The following is a 21761-nucleotide window of genomic DNA, read 5'->3' as shown; positions in this document are numbered from 1 at the left end:
AACTCTCTCAGCCTTTTATGTATCTGGACCTATCAGTGGAGGATACTCAAGTTTTCCTCAAGTCAACCAATAAATATACAAAGGAAAGAGTTTTAGGTTCTTTTTCATCAATACATCAATTTTCATCAATGCATGGTTTTTCATCAATGCAATTTCATCACGGTAGCCACGAGCTACCATGTATAAGGAATCAATGAATCTTCTGAACAGTCATAATTCAGCATGCAGTTACTAGACATTCCCTTCTTGAGCTGGTTATTTGAGATATACACCTCCAGGTTTCCCGTCTTCTAAAACACAAAGTTTGGAGTCAGAAGCAGACTTCTGGATTAGGTATGAATCCAGATAACCAGACCTGTGTCTGCAATATCACTTCCACCACCACTTTCTAGATGATACATTTAATTAATATTTCAGCTGATCAGGAAGCCAAGGTTGGAACAGGACACATAAATATGATACAAGCTGTCTTTCTGCAGGCACACTGCTGGCTGGTACACACGCCTTCCACAGCTACCACAGCAGTGAGCTGCAGAACCACATTCCTCAGCAGGGCTACTGAGGTTCCTAAGTAGCAACACTCACAAGGAGTTGTCATGATCCCAAACAGTGTCTACCTACCAGCAACAACATCTGGCTTCTCCAGCTCCAGAGGAAGCTCAAAAAAAGTAAAATAAATACTTCAGAGAGGCTGGAATGTTTGTTCCCTTTTGTAACATAAAAAGTTGAAGACCCTGGCTCTGCACAGTGAGCTCTTCAGGCGATTTCACATTCCACTTTTACAGTACAAATAAGGTTAAAATACCTTTCCTATTAACCACTGAAGCACTCTTCTTATGGCACTCAGCCTCAGAATCAAATGCAAACCAAGCACTTGGGGCTGGTTATTTTAGTTAACGTATCATCAATACATCAGGCAAGGACTGTCCTGAATTCTACACTTTGTTTAATAAACAATCACTATTTTTATCAGCTTACTGTCCTGGGAGATCAGTAACATACTACAATGAGACCTCCCATAAAACACAGGGCAAGTGCCAAGTATGTATGTTCTTAACCTTAAGTTTAGACAAAATCGAGCTGTGCCTGCGTCCAGACGAGCATCACTCTTGGAGCCGACAGGATCCACACAAACGTATGTGCACCAAATAAAAAATGGACTGGCCCCTTCTGCTAAGATGTTATTGACAGATATCCATGAAAACTGTTTTCTACGTGCAAAATTAATGAGAAATTATCAGTAAAATGCAACTGTGATGTTCCACGTGTTTGAAACCCCCTTGCACCTGTACTGTGTGTTGCCAGATCCTTCTCATTTCAGAATGGTTTGTAGATCTTGTCTGTCCCCCTGCCTTCCAATCAAAGGATACACCTCTTTAAAAAAATACTTCTTCCATCATGAATTAAAAAGCTGGAAACTACAAACTACATTATCAAAAATTGCCTAACTTCTTCTAATTGCCTATGCATAAATCATGCCCACCTCTACCAAAAGGGTCTTGTAAGCAATTGTTACAATGGGTTTAGAAATTCATAAGTAATAAAAAATTAATTAAAATGGTTGGCAAGAACATTTGTTTGAAAATTGGGGTTTTAAAGTTATCTGTTTCTCTCTCTCTCTCCCCGCCCTCTCCCCCCCGCCCCCTTTTCCTCCATATCTTAGAATCATAGAATTACAAAATGGTTTGGGTAGGAAGGAACCTTAAAGGTCATCCAGCTCCAACCCCCTGCCATGAGCACACAGACCTTCCACTAGACCAAGCCGGAGGAAGCTGAGGTGCCCAAACCCACCTCCTGCTCTGGCAGACCAGGTACGTGGTGGCCTCCGACGTCCGGGGCTGTTCCTGTGTGCGCGGGGGCAGCATGCCCTCTGCTGGAAAATGTGGAATTATAACAGTTTTTTCCACAGAGCTTGAAAACAGGAGCCCATGTGATGGTGGAAGTTCCCCCACAGACAGCAACATGAGCAGGACACAGAGCACACTGTTTAACACCGTGTTCCTTCTCATCTTGTTTATGGGGGATTGAATAAAAACATGTTCAAAAAGTTTTAATAACTTTAAGGTAGTTTAAATGGGAAATTAAATGAACCAGAAATACAAGAGATGTAATTCTGAGAGCAAAAATCTTATTAACAGCTACTTACAGTATTGCTAGCCTTTACCTTGCTAGATAAAAGGGTCTGTCTTTTGTTTTAGATTTGATTAGTACCGGGTGTAATGACTTCTCAACGGAAGCCATAGATATTATCACTATAGAAACAACTAAACGTTGGGTTGGTTTGTTGATACACACTCCAACATGTTAAGGGTGGATATAAATAACAAACATTCCATTATTTATAGCAGGAAGAACATTCTAAGTCAACTACCCTTGATAATAAGCCATCAAACCATACACGCAAGGGTAGAAGCCTCGAGGGTAACTTGGCTGGTTAAACATTTCACCTGAAATTTATAGATGACAGAGACCGCTTAAGCTTAGCAGACTACAAAAATAAACAAACAGAATGAACAATGACTAATCTACATGCTTTCAAGATGAACAATTTGATTTTCTGTTCTGCTGCATGTACATAACTAAATGAATCAGTGTTTAAGGCTATTTAATAAAACAAAATTGAGATAGCCCAGAAGGAAAATGTGTTTGAAGGTTTTTCTTTCCCCCCCAAACAGGCCTCAACAAGCAGTATGCTCATGCAGCAAAACCCCTCCTTCAGAACAAGGTTTCTACCTGACCTTATGTAATTACTACAGTAATATATATATTTATATATACTTTTACAGATATATATATAGCACTATACTATGTGATTTATAGTATAGAAAAATTATCAAAGGCACTTTTGAATTTCAGGAAAAAGAACATTATGAAAATACTTATTATTAGCTCTTATTCTGGGTCTTAGGGCTCCAAAACTCTGAAAACACACCATACAAGATGGCACTAGATCTGGCATAACTGAAAGCCCATGAAAAATAAACTTTTTTTATGGAATCAGCCATAATGTTCAGCTCTGCTCAGCAGGGGTCTTTGGAGCTTCATGTGAGATACTACTGTTGAGCAGACATGCAAGTAGGTCATGCTATTTCACATGAGGCTGCACCAATCCCAAGATACGATGCATAGTTTGCAGTTACATCTCCCTTTCTAGACACCAATATAGCTCTTCCACAAGTTCAATGCTGCTGATGCAAGTTCCAGCTGTGTTCTTCAACCTGTTTTCTGCAGAACTGCTCCTCAGCTGTGCATCCTTCAGAAAACTTTCTGTCTGCTTAGTCCCACCTGAGACCTTTGCCATTTTTGCATTGAACTGCATCTTTTTTTAAAACATCCAGAACAGATGCCTTCAAATGCATTTCCTTTGTTGGATGTTCTTCATTTTATCATTAGGTTCAGCTCTGCCCTTCTCCCAAGCAGTACTAGTCACCAGCTAGTGAAGGCAGAAGCGTCCTACTAAAGACTGACATGAAGAAGACATTTCTGATTCCCTGAGCTCACCAGCTGACAGATTTCATTAAAGCTTCTCCATTTTTGTCCTCAATTTCCATATTTCATCTTTGCTTCACCTGGATACAACCTTTAGCTTCTAAATGTCATCTTTCTTTGATCTGGATTCCTCCTAAGCTGAACAAGAAATGTAAATATCTCCTTCACTCTTTGTACCTTTTATTTTTTTGGCTCACATCCTGGCGTGACTCTAGTTGTGCTATACAAACCTCCTACAAGCAGATCTACACAAGCACATCTTTGAAAAGTGTTCCTTCCGTTTCACCTACTGCTGCAATTTCTTACTAGGAGTTGCATATTGTTCCTGTACAAGACAGCCAAATTTGCTGCTGCTAGATTTCTTTCCACAGACTTTTGGACCAATTGTTTTCAATACCAAATGTATCAATATTTTTATTGGCTATTAAAATCTAGCCTCTTTCAAGGTTACCAACTATCATTATTTTCTTACATACACCCTTTCCTTTTGTTCTGCAAAATCCCCAGTATCATCTGCTGTTTCCAGTGATCTGGCTTCCAGTTCCACATTTTGTTTAGTGTTGCTTCTATATGTGTAACTTTGTCTTCTCCTGCTATAGGAAGATTATGGAAGGAAACTGCTCCAAGAGCCACTACCTGGTCCTGATGGCAGATAATGTGAATTCCTGATCTCCAAAGCAAGGTGGCTGCACCCCAGGGTGTCAGTAGGCATGGTTCCTCACCTGAGCTACTCTTAAACCTTACCTTGGCAGCCACTTAGTCCATGCTAATGCTAGGGACTGTTCTGACAGTCCAGAGATTCCAATCGCATAACCTGCACTGTTTAATTTACCAGAAGAGTGATAGAAGTCTGCATATCCCTCTTTTCCATTTATGTAATTTCTCACTCCTCCGATTCACATTATAGCTTAAAATCAACTCATTCTGTACAGCCTATAAAGAATCAAATGCCTCAAAAGTTAGCACTGAAACAAAGCAGGACAGCAAGTTCACAGGTCCCGGTACCAGAATGGGGCATGTCCATCCAGCCTGACTTGCGGCAAACCCAGGGCTTCAGAAAGAAATCTCTGTATTAGAGTTGGAGCTACTATTTAGATAGGTCTTTGTATTAAAACATACAGACTGGATTTATATGTACTTAAGGGGATAATGATCTACTGGTAGTTAAGATTAAGCATTCCAGAAGTTTATTACCCATGCAGTTTAAAAGGGACAATATTTAAGACTAAATTTTCCTATCTTTGCCTTCCAACTACTGAATGGTACTAAGCCTCAATTTTCTAAATTAAACAGTAATACTATAATGACTCTTCCTCATGAAGATAATTACTAATTATAATCCAATCATCATTTGAACTTCTCTTTGAATTAGTAAAAGGTTGGGCTTAATCTTGCACCATAAAATAGGGGTTTATATCTAAAATTGTCTACTATTTCCTGAGATGTGATTATCACATAGTCATCCAACCGAATATTATTTCTCATATAATTTCTTTAAGGCTTTTTAGTTAAGAGTTTTCAATGCATACATTTGCAGTTGTCAGGACAATGACAACACTGAATTTTTCTCTTAAAGAAATATTATATTTAAAGATGTCACTTGGATAAAGTTCCTTTTGTAGCACACCATTCATGCTAACGGCTTTACCTTTCTGGGGAGAAAAGGTATTGCAACCTTAAGTCTTCTTAAGCTAGAAGAGAGGAAAATATAAGAAAAGTAGGGCTGTTGTGCAGAGGGGAACAGAACACATGTTAAGGCCCTGAGGAGGATGGTGCTGTCTTGTGTACATTGAACAGCACTTCGAATACCATGAAAACCATCAGTAAATTAATGTTACTTGTATTAAAACCAGTCCAGTTTTACCTATTCATATGCTTTCTCTACTTAAAAACCTTTACAAGTCCTGCTGTGCAGTTCTACTAAAACTGTAACTTTCAAAGTAAGTTAGTACAGAGGCGGTTGGTTCAGCATGACAAAGAAAGATGAATTACCCAAGATGAATGCTCCTTCATCTGATGCTGGTTGCTATGAGGACCATTTGCATGGCCGCGCCAAAAACAGTTTTGACAGAGCTGGTAGTTGTGGCACTGCTGGCATCGGTACCGGAAGCCCATCATGCTCTCACATCGGCAGTATGAACATTCCACAGGATGGAAGACTTAGTGGAGATGGGGAAGGAGGAGGGAAAGAAAAAAAGAAGGTAATAAGTGAACTTTAGGAAAACCGTGACCATCAAATTTCATTGGAGCTTCCAAAGGTGCCCACTCCTCCCCCTCCAAGGTTATTTTAACCACTAAACCAACTTGTTATTCTGGACAGGTCATGGATTTTGAGTACAGAGCAGGTAATTTCAGTGAGATTAACCATTAACTTAATGGTTCCACCCGACAAGTTCAACAGCAGTTCTGCCTGACAAGTTCAGTATTTTGTCTGCAGATTTCCCCCTCCTAGGATATACTCAGCCCCAGAGGTCTCCACAGAAGTCCAACAATACTGAGCGTACATGTGAGTGGACAGGAAAGGCAGAAAGGCAACAACTGCAAAGGTTAACTGCTGCTGAAGGAGATCCCTTTGCCCCAGAGCCGGCTGAAAGCGCTTTTCACAGGAGAGACAAATTCAGAGCACCACAATGGGCTTCTGCTCCATATCACCTCTCAACCGAAGAACTTCCCTCACTCTTCCCCAACAGTGAGCTGCCTCTAGTACCTCTACAGCTTAAACTGAAGAAATGCCTGATGTACCTCTAAATCTTAACATCTTGAGAACTGGAAAATTACATAAGGTATGACCATGTAGAGTCACCATCAGGAGCAAGCTAATAAACAAACAAATAAATAAATGATTCTTCCCTGTTCTTCTACCATGAACAACCAATCACAAACTTGCTCCATTTAGGACAGACGTCTTAAGAAAAAAATAAAGAGGAATGTGAGAATGAGGTAAAGGTGATATCTTACTATGTGAAATGCATCTTAGAAGGTGAGGCACAGGAGACACAATGGAAGGGTGAACGTGGAGGTGAATTACAGGAGCATATAGTTTCATATTGCTGTGGGTCTAGAGTGTAAGTAATCACAGATATGTTTGTTATATACTACCAAAAGATGTCAGAGAAATAATTAGAAAGACTCTGAAGTTTTGATTTATTATTAAAATGATGACTTAGCTGTTTTGCACAGGGCAATGAAGTTAACACAGAGCTACTGCATCTATGGAAAGTTCTGGGCAGTTAAACAGTGATCAAGTGCCTGCTACCTCAAGAGTGGATGTATATGCCAAAACTATGGAAAACACATGGTTAACAATCAAAGCAAAGTCAGCCTGAGCATTAACCTGATCAGGAATTGCCATGGATAATTAAGCCAAGATGGTCAGGTGGACAATGCTTTATTGCAGCAACTAGCAACACTGTATAAAGCAAAGGACTAGATTGTGGTAGGGGATTTCAGTATACAAATACCCCTTGGGAATGGACTGTAGAGGAACTGGTGACTTTTTTTTTTTAATGAAAAAGTAGAGAAAGCAGTGAAAGACTTCCAGATTTGTATCAAACAGGAGAAAAGAAACTGGTTGAAAAAGATGATAAGTGACCTTAATATGACAACAGAGTAATTTTGTGAATTTTGTGAAGGAGAGAAAAATGTGACTTCAATGCAGCAGATTTCAGTAAACTCATGGGACTTAGTAAGTAGGCTACAAGAAGGAACAGTTCAATAGGAAGTTGGAGTTAGGAGAATTGTCAGTTCCTTAAAAAAGTTATGTTAAAGAAACAAGCATAAGATATCTCTGTGCAGAGAAAGAGCAGACTGCGGTAAAAGACCAATATGGCTAAAATGTAAGAGCTCCTCAATAGCCTAAAATGCAGAAGGAAATCTACAGAAGTGAAAACTGGGACAAATTGTTAACAAGGGTTAAAATTATCAGAAGTTACAAAAGCAGAATGAGAGAAAACCAGCAGGGGATTTAAAGGAGACATTACAAGAATTGTAAGTATGATACTTAAAAAGGTATGAAATTATACCTATGTAACTACTGACTTCTCACGTTGGTTTAGCTTGCAGAATACACTCTGGAAATATAAAGCCAAGTACTGTTAATGACCAGAAGAACAACAGAAACAAGCCATGGACAATGACTGCCAAAACAACCTAATGTTTTTCCATGACAGGGTAAGTGTCCTTGGAAACAGGAACCGGGCATCAAATATCATCAACTTTTCATTTAACTTCAGTCATTCTTACTAAATTGGTCTCCCGTGGTGTACTCACGACAGAAAGAACTGTAACCTGGATGTGAATCTCATTGGAAAAAGACCACAGAGCAGTCAGTTGCCAAAATGGAAAGATCTAATGAGCAAACGGCTTTATTCCAGGTCACACACACTGGTCAATATTTTTCATAAACACACTGACTGATCCCAAAAATGTCCAATTTGGGGCATCACCTTTCAAAGAAGATGTGGGTTAATTAAATGCACAGGAGAAAGCAGCAGAATTATCTGAATGGTATCTGGTAGACATCCTCACTAGGAGTAGACTTGAGAAGGTATCATCAAACAGGCAAGAGGTACTTACAAAATAGCAATATATTCTCCAGAGCCAGTGGCCAAAACCCAGGTACTTACGGGTTTAAACTGCAATAAGAAAAAACTCATGCTAGAACATTAGGAAAAAACTTTCTCACCCTAAGCATATTTAGACACTGATCTCACCCCAGCTTCAAGTCCAAGAAGGTGTTGAAACTTTTCGATGAAGAATTTTAAGAAGCAGTGAAGCAAATCTTTCAAGAACCTTTAAACACATTTGAATTTGCTTTTGGAAAGAAAGATGGGTGAAGTAACAGGTTCCTAAAGAGTCTTCTTGCACAGACAGATGCCTCCACACACACACTCTCCCACAATATCCTTTCTGCTTGGAGCAGGGCTGCTGTCTCCCGCCAAGCCAGAGCACTAGGTCACTACCTTAATAAAAGCCAATATACTGATATCAGCTCATCACCCAATGTTCCATGTACCTTTGAGTACCACTTCATCTTGTCTCTTCTTCCCCACCTTTTCAAAATTGTCTCTTATCTCCTCTGGCTCCATGCATTTAGAAGAGATTACTATTGATGAAAAGGGGACAACAGTACTAGTGTCCTGAATCAAAGAATCAAACACTTGAAATTGACATGCTTGATTTAAGAAAGCAGTAACAACATTCTGATAAAACAAAACATGAGGCAAAATAATAACAGTGACAGCACTCAATGTACTGCAAGCAGCACGCTCTCAAAAGGACTGGTGAAGAAAATACTGGAACAATCATTATTGGAGCTTATTAGATCATGGGCAAAGTGTCTGGTCATCAAGACAGAAAACAAGGAGATGCAATTTTTTGTTTGTTTGTGGGATTTTTTTCTTGCTTAGTTTTTGCTTTTATTTCCTTTTTCTGAAAGTAACAAAGTTTAGCTATGGTTGGGACACAAATAAATGAAGTGGAACAGCATGCTTCCGCCCAGTGCCAACCTGCCAGCTCCCCTTCCTCCCTTAACAGCAGGTGGATAATCCAATTACATTTTTCTGTTAATTTCTGAATGGCATAAAATACGGTGTTGCAAAATGTATTTCTCTTCTGTTCAGGTCACTTCAGGACTTCATCAGGGACTGTACACTTCATCAGAGGCTGTAGTGACAGGACAGGGGGGAATGGGTTTACACTTAAACAGGGGAAGTTCAGGTTAGATAAAAAGAAGTTCTGTACTGTGAGGGAGGGGAGGCACTGGAACCGGTTGTCCAAAGAATTGGTAAATGCTCCATTCCTGGCAGTGTCAAGGCCAGGTTGGACAGAGCCTAGGGCAACACAGAATCATAGAACAGTTAGGGTTGGAAAGGACCTTCAGATCACCTAGTTCCAACCCCCCTGCCATGGGCAGGGACACCTCACACTAAACCATCCCACCCAAGGATCCATCCAACCTGGCCTTGAACACTGCCAGGAATGGAACATTCACAATTCCCTTGGGCAACCCATTCTAGTGCCTCATGGTCTGGTGTGAGGCATCCCTGCCCATGGCAGACAGGTTGGAACTAGGTGATATTAAGGTCCTTTGCAACCCTAACTATTTTAAGACTTTAAAATATTTAATCATTGAAAATTACCATTTAATAGGAGATACTCAGTCCAGATCCATAGCAAAAATGAACCCTTGTGTATGTCCCGTTCCAGACTTTAAAATGAAAAAGCTTCTGCCTTGCTTTTCCTTAGTGGTTACATCTGTAAGCAGAGCTGTGCTTTCCCTCAACACTTCTTTCCTACCATGCATGCCAGTAATTCCAAGTTCTACTGTCTCAACTCTTCAAATCTACTATTTTTACCTTCCCATAGTCAGGCCCCCAACACCAAGCCTCCCTCAATTTCTTTTACTGTAGGGACACAATCCCAGCTTGATCTCCCTGCCTGCTGAGCTTGCTGTGGCTTGCCACATACCTGTGTACATAAGCTGCAAAGACTCCTAATCAGCACTTTTCAGCAGAGGAAATGCAGCTGACTCTGGAGCAAAAATACCACTTGCAACAGAATAAAAGTTTTTGAGGAAGCTAAAATTATAACTTGGAGAGCAACAACACTGCCATGAATTACTGATGGCAACATTAATTCAGCAAGCAGCTTGGGAGATAACTGTAGAAGAGGCTGTTACGAATTAGAAACATAATTCCAATGCCCCAGACATTAGAAGTTATGCTATGAAGTAATCTGAAAGCTAAACCTATGCGTAACAAGACTCCTGTGTGTAACACAGGATTAAATCCAGGGACTGGTTGGCAGAAGAGACGAGTGAGGAGAATCTCTTGCTGCTTGGAAGAAAGCATCAGCAACAGGGGCACTTATGCAACTGCTCCCAGGGAAGATGGCGTATTATAAAGCAGCCATATTGCACAGTAAGAGCCATAGATAATTCAGGAACGCATGCACTAATCTGTAACGATGATTTTATACTCAGCATCTAATAATTTCCTCCAGATACTTTCAAGCAGAAAAAAAGATCAGACTATGGATTATTTCCAGATCTTTCATCATGTCACTTCTGTTCAAACTTTATGTTTAACCATTTCATTCTTGCCTAAGCTCTGTGCAATTCTATCCTGACCTGTAATTCATATGAACAATCTTCCTGTCTGTTTCTTTACCATATTTATTCCACCCTATGTGCTTTTCTTGCAGTAAAAGTTTACAAGGGTAAGAGGATGGAAGAAGAAAGCAAGAAGTCACTGTTGCCCTTCTGTTAATGCAAACTGTCACATCAGGACGGGAAAGACACTGCAGTACCACAGTCTACTTAATATTTTAACAAGTCAACCTCATCACCTTTTGGTAAGCTTTGCCGTAAGATTTGTCTCCATGAAACTGCTCCTTTCAAAATTCTTTAAAAAAACATCCACTTTTTTGATGAGACCCCCAGTTATCAGGAAATGGCTGTAAATATATAGAGCAACTGGGGAAATTCACTTTCTCTTCTTTTGAAATAAAGAAGGCCCATTGAGCATCACAACTCCAGTCTTGTTTACTACTGAACAAATGCATATTAAATTCACAACCAGATATGCTTTGCAAGAGGATCAAGAGAAGACAATGAAACAAATGCCAACAACCCAGCATATCAAAATCACAGCAACACTCAACCATGCATAAATGTCAAGAAACAGAATGGAATACAGATAATGAAAACTTAGTCAGAGACAGCCTGCTGAGCCTTGCCTGTAAACTGCTAGGCAAAACCAGTGGCTGGAGTTCATCTACCTGTGTCATAAAAGGAAGAAGTCTATACACCTTGAAATTACTATAAGTACATTAAATAGAAGAAGAGGTAAGAACTAGTAGGGCAGCAGTTTTGATGGATGATAGATTGATTTTACTCTGTGGGGAAAGAAACAAAAGATGGAGTTTATGGCTGAAGAAAAAGAAAAGTTGTGGGTTTTTTTTCTAAAATTCACATACAAAACACCATACACACATGCTGGGTGCAACTGTACAAGAAATTAAACCTTTTTTCCACTATAAACAACAAATACTTTGAATACACTTGCATGACTTTCTGCAGGAAATCTTTCTGCTTCCCTAAACTCCATAAAGCCCTAGCAAACACTGACTCTTCCACTATTCTTTTCTCACTGTTAGTCTCCAGTTTTCCATCCCTTATTGCCCCTTAAATACTTTCCATAGGCTGTAAAGCCAGGGAATTTTTGCTAAGAAAAGGCCTGGAAGCTAGAGGAGCTCAGGATTTACCTCCCATAGCGAGCACTGAAGTGACTCGTGCTCAAATGCTACTTAAGACAGACAGTTGAATAGGAACCAAAATCTTGGGGAGTCAGCACTTGAAAACATATGTTACAGCATTGTTCAAGTGAAGGGTTTTAAGAGTTTCAGAACAGGAACATTTAGAGAATATTGTTTCTCTGCTACTTGTTTTTTCATCTTCTGCTATCAGTGATGCTAGAACTCTGAAACTAAACTTGCTCTACATTGGTGCTGGTGATTTTGTAAAGAATTGGTCTTCATTCCTTTTCCCTCCAACAAAAGTCTGGGCTTCAATGCTCTGGGACTAAGACCATTACAGTAGGAACAACAAAGGCATATGTGCTTTGTTACTTGAGAAAGGATAGCACATTTACATACTTTGAACAGAAACCCTGCTCTGACCAGATGTTTCAAACAAGAAAATATTCCATTTACCATTTTCAACATGGGCAAGTCTGTGCATGAGAGGCAGCCACACAAGGCACTGAGGAGGTGGATCAGCCATCAATGTGTCTAAAAACATGTTTATCATGATCTTTTTCTGCAAAGAAAAGAGAAATAGAACTTAATTATAAGAAAAAATATATATATACCCCAAACTACTTCAGCCTTAAAGTCTTTCTATGACTCAAATTCTGTCTAGCAGAAATATTTCATATGCTAGAAAGAGAGAAAAATCACAACTTTGCTCAGGGAGTTTCAATCTATGTTAGGCAAGCAGTAACAACACAAAGAAGGTTTTAGTGTAGACATGATATAATCATACAAAAATAAATGATAAACAAACGAATAGAAAACTCCAAGAAATGGAGGGCTGGTCAGTCTGGATTAGTTCCCCAGATGCAGTTAAGGATTCTTATTTTGAAGAGGAATACAACAAATGTGAGCAGAGGTTACTTAATGCAGAAGATGGTATTTCAAACATACAGACAGGACTAAAAAGTGGACACGTAAAAGAGTAATTACAATTACTATTCATACAGCATGCATACAGTAAATGATTTTTTAGAAGGCAAAACAAGAAAAAAAAAGGGAGAACCAGACTAAAATTTTAAGCAATGTGACTAGGAATGAAACTGAAATGAAATCATTAGGAGAGGGAAGTCAGGCATGTGAAGAGTAGTATCTCCAAAGGTTTTGGATTCAACTGAGCAAAAGAAAAGAGCTGCTGCAAATACAAGCAGATGGAGACAACGGGTAAGAAAACCAGTGAAGAATCTTGTGGATACAAAGAAAGAATATGTTGGCTTCTGCACACGAGCAGTGAGATGTGTAAGAACCTCTCACAGGCAGGTGGCCAGTGGGTCAGGTGGTACTTTATCTCACCTTAGCATATGGCAGTGCTACTCCAAAGAGCACCCATAATAGGGAGGGCAAGGAGGGCTGGAGGAAAAGCCAGGCTGGGTTTCTAGGGGCTGTGAAATTAATTGTAGCTTTCATTTGCAATTACAATGCCAAAAATGAATGGCTTTTAAGTGACAGAGGGTAGATTTACATTATATATTAGGAAGAGGGTCTTCCCTGTGAATGGGGATGAGGCACTGGCCCGGGTTGCCCAGAGAAGCTGTGGCTGCCCCATCCCTGGCAGTGTTCAAGGCCAGGTTGGATGGGGCTTGGAGCAACCTGGTCTAGTGGAAGGTGTCCCTGCCTGTGGCAGGGGGATGTAACTAGATGAGGTTTAAGGGGCTTGCCAACCCAAACCAAGTTATGATTAGACAGTGATATATGATATGGACAGTGGCAGAACCACCTAAACGCAGGAGGAGATCTTCCTTCTGCTATATACAAGAATGTTCCTAAAAAAAATAAAAAAATTAAAAAAAAAAAAAAAAAGAAAAAAATCAACTAGTTTCCTTTGCACAGTGTGAACTGTATGAATTATCAAAGCCTGTGTAGAGAGTGATGCAACTTCATGTAACTCAGAGGGCAGTTGGGACACAGGCTTTGGGTTTTTTTCCACCAATACAGGTAGGGTATTTTGCAACCAATTGAACAAAAAGAATCACACAATATTATCATTACTACATTTTGTCTGTCTGGGCAGAGGTGTTCTCACTAATGGCTGAGTTGACAAGAAAGCAAACAGCAGTCTCCTCCTAGAAATTATGTCTCGGAGAATGAGCCTAGACAAAGCCCTTTCTTGTAGCTGGTCTAACATTTCCTACTGGGTTCAGAATCCAGCCATGGAACAACCACAAAATATCACTCAGCCACCATTTGTGATGCAACAATAATTAAATAATCTGCCAGTAGTTCCCAAACTCCAAGAACATAAATGGAAAATTAGTAAATGTAAAGGCACAGTCATGAGGGTCAAATACTCCCCAGGCGAACAAACACAATTCTGCATAGATAATCTCTGTGATCACCTGCTGACTTTACTCCATTTTAATAACTGTTTTTACCAATTGCTGTTAGCATACCTACTTATCTTAATAGCTCTGCAGCCTCAGATATTTCTGCAGGTGGGTGCAGACAGGTTATACCAATGCTGTTCTTGTATTTAGAAGAACACCATAGGCTTGCTTCAATAGCAAAAAAATCAGGCAGTTTTATTGTTACACTGCCAACACACTTGTTTCAACAAGATTTTAATGTATATATTTCCCCACAAAATGCATGTGGGGAAATGTGGCATAAAACCACATCCCCTAAGCCTGCATAAAGATACATTATTTATAACTCTACAGCAGTCAAAACAAGTTATACTGGTCTAAAGAGCTGTATATTAGACCTCACCTGTATCCCTAACCGTTCTGTGTCTTGTGCTCTATCAGAGTATGCTTATGTCATTCTTTATACACAAGACCATCCTGTCCTTAATATATCCTTATTGCTCACTTTAGCAACTGTACATCGTTCTGGCACTGTTAAGTTTGTGATCTATCTAAACTATCAGCCATGCTGTTGGCAAAGCCTAAGTCAGCCAATACTTCAGCAAAGCTTTTGTGTAAGGCATGCACAAACGAGTGCCTAGCCAGGCCTGCTTGTATAGCTTGTGCTGCTGAGTTTCAATAGGATGATGTGCAGTTGGACTGTACAGCAGCCAAGCTCCTGGCTCCTGAGTCTCGGAAGTGAATGTCTCAGCTCAGTAGGAGCACTGCAATTAAACTGCTCTGTAAATGAGATGTAAAGTGGACACACCTCTGCAACAACAGGACAGGCTGTGCCATTAACACAGAAGGATTTTGACTAAGGCAGGGAACGTCATGGTGATACAACATCTCTGACAAATATGGGGGCTGTGGCCAAGTGAACAAGTCTTAAGAAAAATATGACATGATATCTTACATCTGTGGAATCCTCCACTTGACCTAGAATAGCAAAGTATTACTTGAAGCTCTTTTACATCTGGAAGCCATCACAAAGAATGCAGCTCTTGCCAAAAGCATCCCAATAAACTCCATTTTGTGTGGTCAACAAGTTGGAATTATTCCCTCTGTGACCCAAGAAACGGAACAGTTTGTAGGGTATAAAATCACCAACACTTCTTTGCCTATCTGCCCTTTCATCTCTCAGACTGCAGCAAACTATTAGGCTTTGGCACCTGGAAAAACCGTCTCCCAGAACCAAGACCTTCATGGGTAGCCAGGAGCCACAGCTGGCCAGGAAGGATTTGCCTCTTGGTAGCTTAACACTAGGGAATATTCCTGGCACTGAAACTCAAATCATGCATGCTTTCATGTTATTAACCCTGTGCCTAGTTTAACTACTCACTCTCCCAAATGATTCCAGTACCCAGATCAGGTGTTATTATCAGCTAGGAATCATTTTTAATAAACAGTTTCCGTGTAACCACCCTGCCTGAGGGAATAAGAGAGTTTAGTAACATGGATGTGGTTAGACAATTCCAGTTGGCCTTAGCACCCCAGGACAGCTCAAGGCAGCGTTTAGTTAACTACTGCAAATGTAGCTTATGTGTTTGTCATGTACGTGCCGAAGTCTGAAACCCCACAGCTTTACCAACGCCATCTGGAGCAAAATCACAGGCTGTAAAAGGAGAATATCACAGAAGTACCTCTGGGAAGCTTGTTTTCAGATCTGCGAGGCATAAAAAAATGGGATTAATTCTAAACCAGATTATCCATCTACTTCCTGGGACAAGTTTCAAAGTTTTCCAATAATGAAAGAACCATCTTGGGATACCTTGTATATGGGGATTAATTAAAAAAATACTACAACTCTCTACAAACCTGGCCTTACATGACCGATTCTGTTTTTCTGAATAAAATTAGAGCAAAGGAATTTCTAAAAGTGAATCAATATGAAGAATTAGCTTTATTGTTCATGGGAGCCAAAGCCAGAGTGCTAAGACATGCTGCAGGCAAGCCACATGCAAATCAGAATCATATAACTGTTTAGGTTGGAAAAGACCTTTAAAATCATCAAGCCCAGCCGCTAACCCAGCACTGCCAAGCCCACCACTAAACCATGCCCATAAGTGCCACATCTACACATTTGTTAAATCCCTCCAGGGACTCCACCACTTCCCTGTGCAGCCTGTTCCAATGCTTGACAAACCTTTTGGGGAAGAAATTTTCCCTGATATCTGAACTAAACCCTACCTTGCTACGACCTCCTTTCAGGCAGGTATAGGGAGTGATAAGGTCTCCCCTGAGACTCCTCTTCTCCTGGCTGAACAACCCCAGTTCCCTCAGCTGCTTCCCACAAGACTTGTGCTCCAGACCCTTCACCAGCTTTGTTGCCCTTCTCTGGACCCGCTCCAGCACCTCAAGCATCTTTCTTGTAGTGAGGGGCCCAGAACTGAATACAGGATTCAGAGTGCAATCTCACCAGTGCTGAGTACAGGGGAATGATCCCTGGCTCTCCTTGGCCACACTATTGCTGACACAATCCAAGATGCTCTTGGCCTTCTTGGCCACCTGGGCACACTGCTGGCTTAGATTCAAGGGCGGTCACTATACCTCACTTGGCTACAGCAGCGAGATTTGCATTAACTATCTTAGAGATCTCAGCAAACTGTCAAAGTCTAGGGAGATACACCAGCCCTTCTTTAGGGGTAAGAAATGTCACTTCCAGAATCCAGGCTTCTGAACAAAACAAAACCCCATCCCTGTTCCTTTTGCAGATATGGACAGACTGTGTGGGGCTTAGAATCCAATGTCTGACTTCTATAGCCACATAGTGAGGCTGAGGCTCTACATTCAAAAGCAGTGCCACTTGTGTGAAACGTGATTTGATCAGATCAGAAAGGGTGGCATACCCATACAAACAAGTATGGCCCACAAATGTATCAGTCACTATGGAAACAGAAATAAATATTTATTAATTACACTATTGGTTAAACAAAATTCTCTCCTTAGTAACTCCCAGCCCTCATCATTTCCTAAATCAAAGGCTCTTTCCTACTGTGTTGTGTTTCAAATATTCTAATTGCTGATTAAGTTTAACAAAAATGATGATAAACTCTAAATCTAAATACTTCAGAAATACTTCTTCCAGAACATAATCATGACCAGAATCTAAACATTTAATTTTAGGCCTACTATTATCTAGGTTCATGCTTACAGTTGATTTAAGGATTATTTATACTATTTACACTATTTCAAATTAGAAACAAATCCTTGGAATGATTAAATTGCAATAAACACATAAAGAAATAAAAAGCTCTTTAAGATCATTATTACAACATCTACTCCAAACATCAGCTGTAGTGGAAATATTTTGGAAAAAACAGCTATACTAATAAGCATAATGGTAAAGTTGATCTAAAAATCATGTATTTATGTTGTATAGGCCCAACCACGTAACAAGTGATCTGTTGAAACTAACACTCTTAAAACACTGAGAAAACTTAATAATTAATCACAGGAAAATAGTAAAAATGCTGTGTTTCATGTTTTAGAAAAGAAAAAGAGATCATCCTTGCTGTTCCAACAGGGAACTGAAGTGTCCCTTCAAGGAGGGGGAACAACCAAAATTATGCAAAATCATTTAGTTGCCTAAGACTCAGGCATCCTATTTTTAATTACTCAGACTGCCTTAAAACTGCTCAGGTGATATAGCACTTATTACCATCCCCTCTCCAAACCTCCCATCCAAACCATGACCCACCCAGGCTTAACACACGATACAGAAATCCTGGGTGGTTAATGCTTACTTGTTGTGGGAAACAGGTCCGAACAGAATGCTCTGTGTATCCAAAAGAAGGCCCCTCAAAGACAGCAGTTGGAAGTTTTAGAACTTCTTTCAAAAACTGATCAAACTTTGTAAATATCATTAGTCCATTTGAATCTGATATTTGAGAGAAAATATCTGCAAGAAAATATAATAAAACCCTACAGTAAATATATGCTTACTACAGGAAAAAATAATTATTTCAATCCATTTAAGCCCCAAGAGATTTCTTTTTAGTTTCTTCTACACATAATTTCTTATGAAATTATCAAGATGAAATTTATAAATGAACGTATTTGAACATGCTCTGATATAAATCTTTGTTTGCTCCATCCCATCTCACACAGTTTGAGATAAGATTCTACCCATACATTAACAGGAAGTGGAAGGGGAAGCAAGGAGGCAGTATAAAAATTACAGAACACAACATCTTCAAGCTTACACCTCCAAAATAAACCTAAAAATCCTCTGAGAGGTCTCACAGAATTAAAAGAAGTTGTAAGAACCACAAAGTCCAAACTGGCAAAGCCCATGGTAAGCTGGGTGCCTGCCACTGCCAGGCTGAGTTCCAGCGCCGCAGTGTTGGAGGAGAGTGTGGGACAGATGTGCTGAGAACTGGGGTGCTCTGACCTCTGTCCCTGGCTGAGACTCCTCAGCCAGGCAGCTGAGCTGGGGGAGAGAAGAAATTGAGTTGAGTTTTGTACCAGAGAAACTGCGCACAGTGGAGAGCTAGATTATGAACTTCTGTCCTTACACAAGAATTATGCTGAAATTAAGAATTAAGCTGAAAGAGGGTAGATTTAAATTAGATATTAGAAAGTTCTTCCCTGTGAGGGTGGTGAGGCCCTGGCATAGGTTGCCCAGAGAAGCTGTGGCTGCCCCATCCTTGGCAGTGTTCAAGGCCAGGTTGAATGGGGCTCAGAGCAACCTGATCTAGTGGAAGGTGCCCCTGCTCGTGGCAGGGGGTTGGAACTGGATGAGTTTTAAGGTCCCTTCCAACCCAAACCATTCCACTATTCTATGACTCTGTGATAAGAGGAATGTGTAGTATGAGATAAGGTATGCTTTTAAATTAGCTCCGTGATGCTGAACACATTTCTGAAACCAGAAAGAGGGTTGAGGAAAGTGTTAGCAGTCTTGTGCACATATGGAAAAAGAGAGGGAGGGAGGGCGGTCACATCCAGCAGCAGGAAGACGGGGGTTTGGCAAGATTTCCCCCCAAGGCCATGTTCAGCTGTGGGCATGGGAATGGAGGATGCCCCTGAGCCATCCCTGACTGCACAGAGCTCAGCTCCCTCAGCCCCTCTACTCCAGCCACTCTATACAACCAGCTCAGAGTCCCCAGCAAAGGCAAAAATACAGAACAAGGTGTGCAGATGACATGGTAAGAAAATGATATCACATAAAACATTGGGACCGCTGTATATAGATACAGCCTAACCGTCCTGGGATCAAAAATCTCTTTGGAAAAGACAAATTGCTTAAACAGCAAATCTGATACACCTTGGAGTCATATTATGCTATAAAGGAAGATTTCTCTAACAATAGTACTAATATTAGTAAGACCTAAATTTTTCCAAGATGTGACAGATACCAGAATTCTTCACTAGCACTGAATCATCTCTGAGGTTATTTGAGACACCAGCAGCAATTACACATCATAAAGAGGATGCTGACAGAAAATAAGCTTAATTTAAGTAATCAAAACTAGGTCCATAAAAAAACAACTATTTCAGAAAGGCATACTTCTAGTGAACTGGCTAAACAGACAAGCTTGAAGTGAGGGTTTGAAGATCTTGTTGAATAATATGATGAGCCACATTAGGAATAATAGGGGGAGGGAGAGGGAGAAAGGAAAAAGGAAAGGAGAAAACAGTAGGGAAAATAAAAGGGAAGGGAAAAAGAAAAATAGGGAAAAAAAAAAAAAAAGGGTGTCAGGAGGGGAACACTGTATTTTAGAAAATTAGGCCAGGCAGAAAAATTAAGTTTAACCTAAAAATTGAATGTGGAAGAAAAGTCAGGCTCACAATGCACACAAATGAAAACTATGGAAGCAACTAAACCTGATCAGCAAGGCAAACTTCCCAAATTCCAACCCATTCTAGCTCAGACACTCCCAACCCCAAAATCTGAAGGTCTGGTAATGAATCTGTCAAGCTGAGATGGGTAGATCCAGACAGCAACCTGACAGCACTTGTGTTTAACAAAGGACAGAAATCTGCTGGGTATTCACAGTCTACTAATGTGGACTGAGCAGGATGCAAAATCTAAATTATTTTTAAAGAGAAGGTAATTAAAGCTATGGAAATAAACTGAAAATGAGATAAAATAGAACAGGCTTTATCAAGGGTAAATTAAAAAGAAAAAACCAAACCAAAGCCCACTAACTTATATCTCACAGTCATAAAAGTGATTTTATAGTCAAGTGAAGTTAAACTTAGTAAATTAGCAGGGAAGTTACAAAAGATAAAGATTAGTAGGATATAAAGTCATCTGCCCTTTAAAGGGGCAGTAAATTACCCTCAAATAAAAAACCTGAAGCAACCCAGAGTAAGTGTCGTTTCTCAAGAGCTCCCTCAGGGTTGCAACAGGCAGGTGCCAATAAAGTTTCCCAATGAGGAGGTATTACAATTCTCATATAAAATTTCAGTTCAATGTTATTATGATACAAATTTTTTTAATTGGAGAGAATAATAAATCTAGAATTATAAACCCCACTGCTCAGTCCCCAAAATAACGATGCAAAATGGCAGTTGTACAACTCACTATTTCCTTTTTTCAAATGCTTGTAATAAAACTTTTATGTTAAAAACAGAGCTCACAATACCATGTCAAACCTGCCCAGCAGTTGCCTCCAAGGCTCTACTCAGATGCTCATAAGCACCAAAATTGTCTGTGTTTTCCAATCAGGGCATTTGCCTGATGCTTTGAGCAGTTTCAAGTGAAGGCTCCACCATTTCTCCAATGGAGTTAAAACCAAAGTGACAAAACCCTGGCACCCCTATCTTCCTGGCCATCATAGCTGAAAAATCATGGCAGTCAGGTGAAGTTCCCGAAGACTGGAAAAAGGGAAATATAACCCCTATTTTCAAGAAGGGGAAAATGAAAGACCTGGGGAATTACAGACCAGTCAGTCTCACCTCTGTGCCTGGTAAAATCTTGGAGCACATTCTCCTGGAAGGCATGCTAAGGCACATGAAAAACAACAAGGTGCTTGGTGACAGCCAGCATGGCTTCACTAAGGGGAAATCCTGCCTGACCAATTTGGTGGCCTTCAGTGATGGGGCTATGGAACTGAGGGACAGGGGTAGAGCAGCTGACGTCATCTACCTGGACTTGTGCAAAGTGTTGGACACTGTCCCACACGACATCCTTGTCTCTAAATTGGAGAGATATCAATTTGATGGATGGACCACTCGGTGGATAAAGAACTGGCTGGATGGCCGCACACAAAGAGTTGTGGTCAATGGCTCAGTGTCCGGCTGGAGACCAGTAACGAGTGGTGTCCCTCAGGGATCGGTTTTGGGACTGGTCTTGTTTAACATCTTCATTGCTGACATGGACAGTGGGATTGAGTGCGCCCTCAGCAAGTTTGTCGATTACACCAAGCTGTGTGGTTCAATTGATACGCTGCAGGGAAGGGATGCCATCCAGAGGGACCTTGACACGCTTGTGAGGTGGGCTGATGCCAACCTTATGAAGTTCAACCATGCCAAGTGCAAGGTCCTACACCTGGGTCGGAGCAATCCCAGGCACAGCTACAGATTGGGCAGAGAAGAGATTCAGAGCAGCCCTGCAGAGAAGGACTTGGGGGTGCTGGTCCATGAGAAAATGAACATGAGCCGGCTTCAGTGTGC

General features: G+C 40.5%; 1 protein-coding gene and 1 long non-coding RNA gene across 19 annotated transcripts in view; one reads left to right on the top strand and one right to left on the bottom strand.

Annotated features, from left to right (window-relative positions):
• Nucleotides 1-21761, bottom strand: part of DTNB (dystrobrevin beta) — a 198546-nt gene that overhangs the window by 138115 nt on the left and 38670 nt on the right. For 14 of the 18 annotated variants that reach the window (XM_065682020.1, XM_065682021.1, XM_065682023.1 and 11 more), the window contains 3 exons: nt 17888-18042; nt 12202-12307; nt 5482-5648 (listed from right to left, as the gene is read on the bottom strand). In XM_065682020.1, coding sequence (XP_065538092.1) covers nt 5482-5648; nt 12202-12307; nt 17888-18042 — 428 coding nt within the window. Of the gene's footprint in view, nt 1-239; nt 291-1791; nt 1874-5481; nt 5649-12201; nt 12308-17887; nt 18043-21761 lie in introns of those variants that run through there. The other 4 variants (XM_065682031.1, XM_065682034.1, XM_065682033.1 and 1 more) reach the window with 3 other exon arrangements.
• LOC136015708 (uncharacterized) lies at nt 5962-10966 on the top strand. Its single transcript, XR_010613307.1, has 3 exons — nt 5962-6272; nt 7545-7659; nt 10693-10966. It is a non-coding gene; the product is annotated as an uncharacterized LOC136015708 (long non-coding RNA).

Source organism: Lathamus discolor, chromosome 5, assembly GCF_037157495.1.
Source record: "Lathamus discolor isolate bLatDis1 chromosome 5, bLatDis1.hap1, whole genome shotgun sequence".
Lineage (NCBI taxonomy): Eukaryota > Metazoa > Chordata > Aves > Psittaciformes > Psittacidae > Lathamus > Lathamus discolor.
Note: the sequence above shows the minus strand (reverse complement) of the source record. Positions and strands in the feature narration are given on the sequence as shown.